This window comes from Arachis ipaensis, chromosome B10 (genome assembly GCF_000816755.2).
Source record: "Arachis ipaensis cultivar K30076 chromosome B10, Araip1.1, whole genome shotgun sequence".
NCBI classification, from domain to species: domain Eukaryota; kingdom Viridiplantae; phylum Streptophyta; class Magnoliopsida; order Fabales; family Fabaceae; genus Arachis; species Arachis ipaensis.
In genome coordinates, this window is record NC_029794.2 from 5,974,791 (window position 1) to 5,975,945 (window position 1,155).

General features: G+C 38.9%; 1 protein-coding gene across 1 annotated transcript in view; it reads left to right on the forward strand.

Moving 5' to 3' along the window:
- The window catches only part of LOC107624034 (U-box domain-containing protein 8), a gene marked incomplete in the record, with an annotated part of 1,679 nt that continues 1,030 nt past the window's right edge, over window positions 507-1,155 (forward strand). Inside the window, 1 exon segment of the mRNA XM_016326467.2 lies at window positions 507-1,155. Within this exon segment, the coding sequence (XP_016181953.1) occupies window positions 791-1,155 (365 nt within the window).

Consider the following 1,155-nt stretch of genomic DNA (forward strand, 5'->3'; position numbering starts at 1 on the left):
ACAAATTTGTGAATTAAATTTAAACCTAAAAAATATAAATATTCTATCTGATCCCATATTTTTAATATAAAAATTTTTGTCTATACCAAATCCAATTTAATTTACTTACACTCCTAAAACTCAGAATCAATAATTGTAAAAATAGAACTTCTCTTGCAGTTTGCCATTTTTTATATTAAACAAGAGTTTTACTAACAACTAGTTTTAGTTATATGACAAAATAAAATTCAGATATAGAATTAGAATATCAATCTGTTTAACTAATAATAAAACTCTGTTTCCCAAAAAACAATAAATTCCAAAACAAATACAAATAAATGAGATACCTAAGACAAGTATTGTGACACTTAAAATTTTCAAAATAAAACAATACAAGTAATTTATTATTTGAATAATGTAGACTTTGATATGTAATGACGAATGCTGAGAATAAAATTCAGAACTCAAAGAAAATGACATTTAAAAAGAAGAAAAGAATGAAGAAGTCGGTCACTCGGGGAGGGTATAAATGTATTTTGAGAGGGCTGAGAGCCCCCAGAAGAGGAATCAGAATCGCGATTTCAATATTTTGTTGTAATAAATATTAAAAAATTTCCAAAAGCGTAGCAGTGGCAAAGGAAGGAAGGGGAATAACAATTAGCATAGTAAAGGAAAAGAAAGCAGAGGAAAGGAAAGCAGAGCAGCCTCCTCCTCCAAAGCAAAAACCCCCATAAACCCCTCACTCACTCTCTTGTTTCCGCCATTCATCACTGTCAGAAAGAAAGAGAGAGAGAGAGAGGAGAGTAAGGGAATGGCGGCTCAGCTACCAGAACACTTCAAGTGTCCGATTTCACTCGAAATAATGTCCGACCCAGTCATACTCTCCTCCGGCCACACATTCGACCGCTCCTCCATACAGCGCTGGCTCGATGCAGGCCACCGCACCTGCCCAATTACCAAACTGCCCCTCCCGGATCATGCCTCCCTCATCCCCAACCACGCCCTCCGCAGCCTCATTTCCAACTTTACCCCTCTCACTCCAACTCCAATTCCCAATCCCTCACCTCCCCACCCCCAACCCGAAACCCTAATCTCTTCCCTCACCTCCTCCGCTTCCTCTTCTTCCTCCAAGCTTGACTCGCTCCACAAACTCACTCGACTCGCCAAGCGCGACTC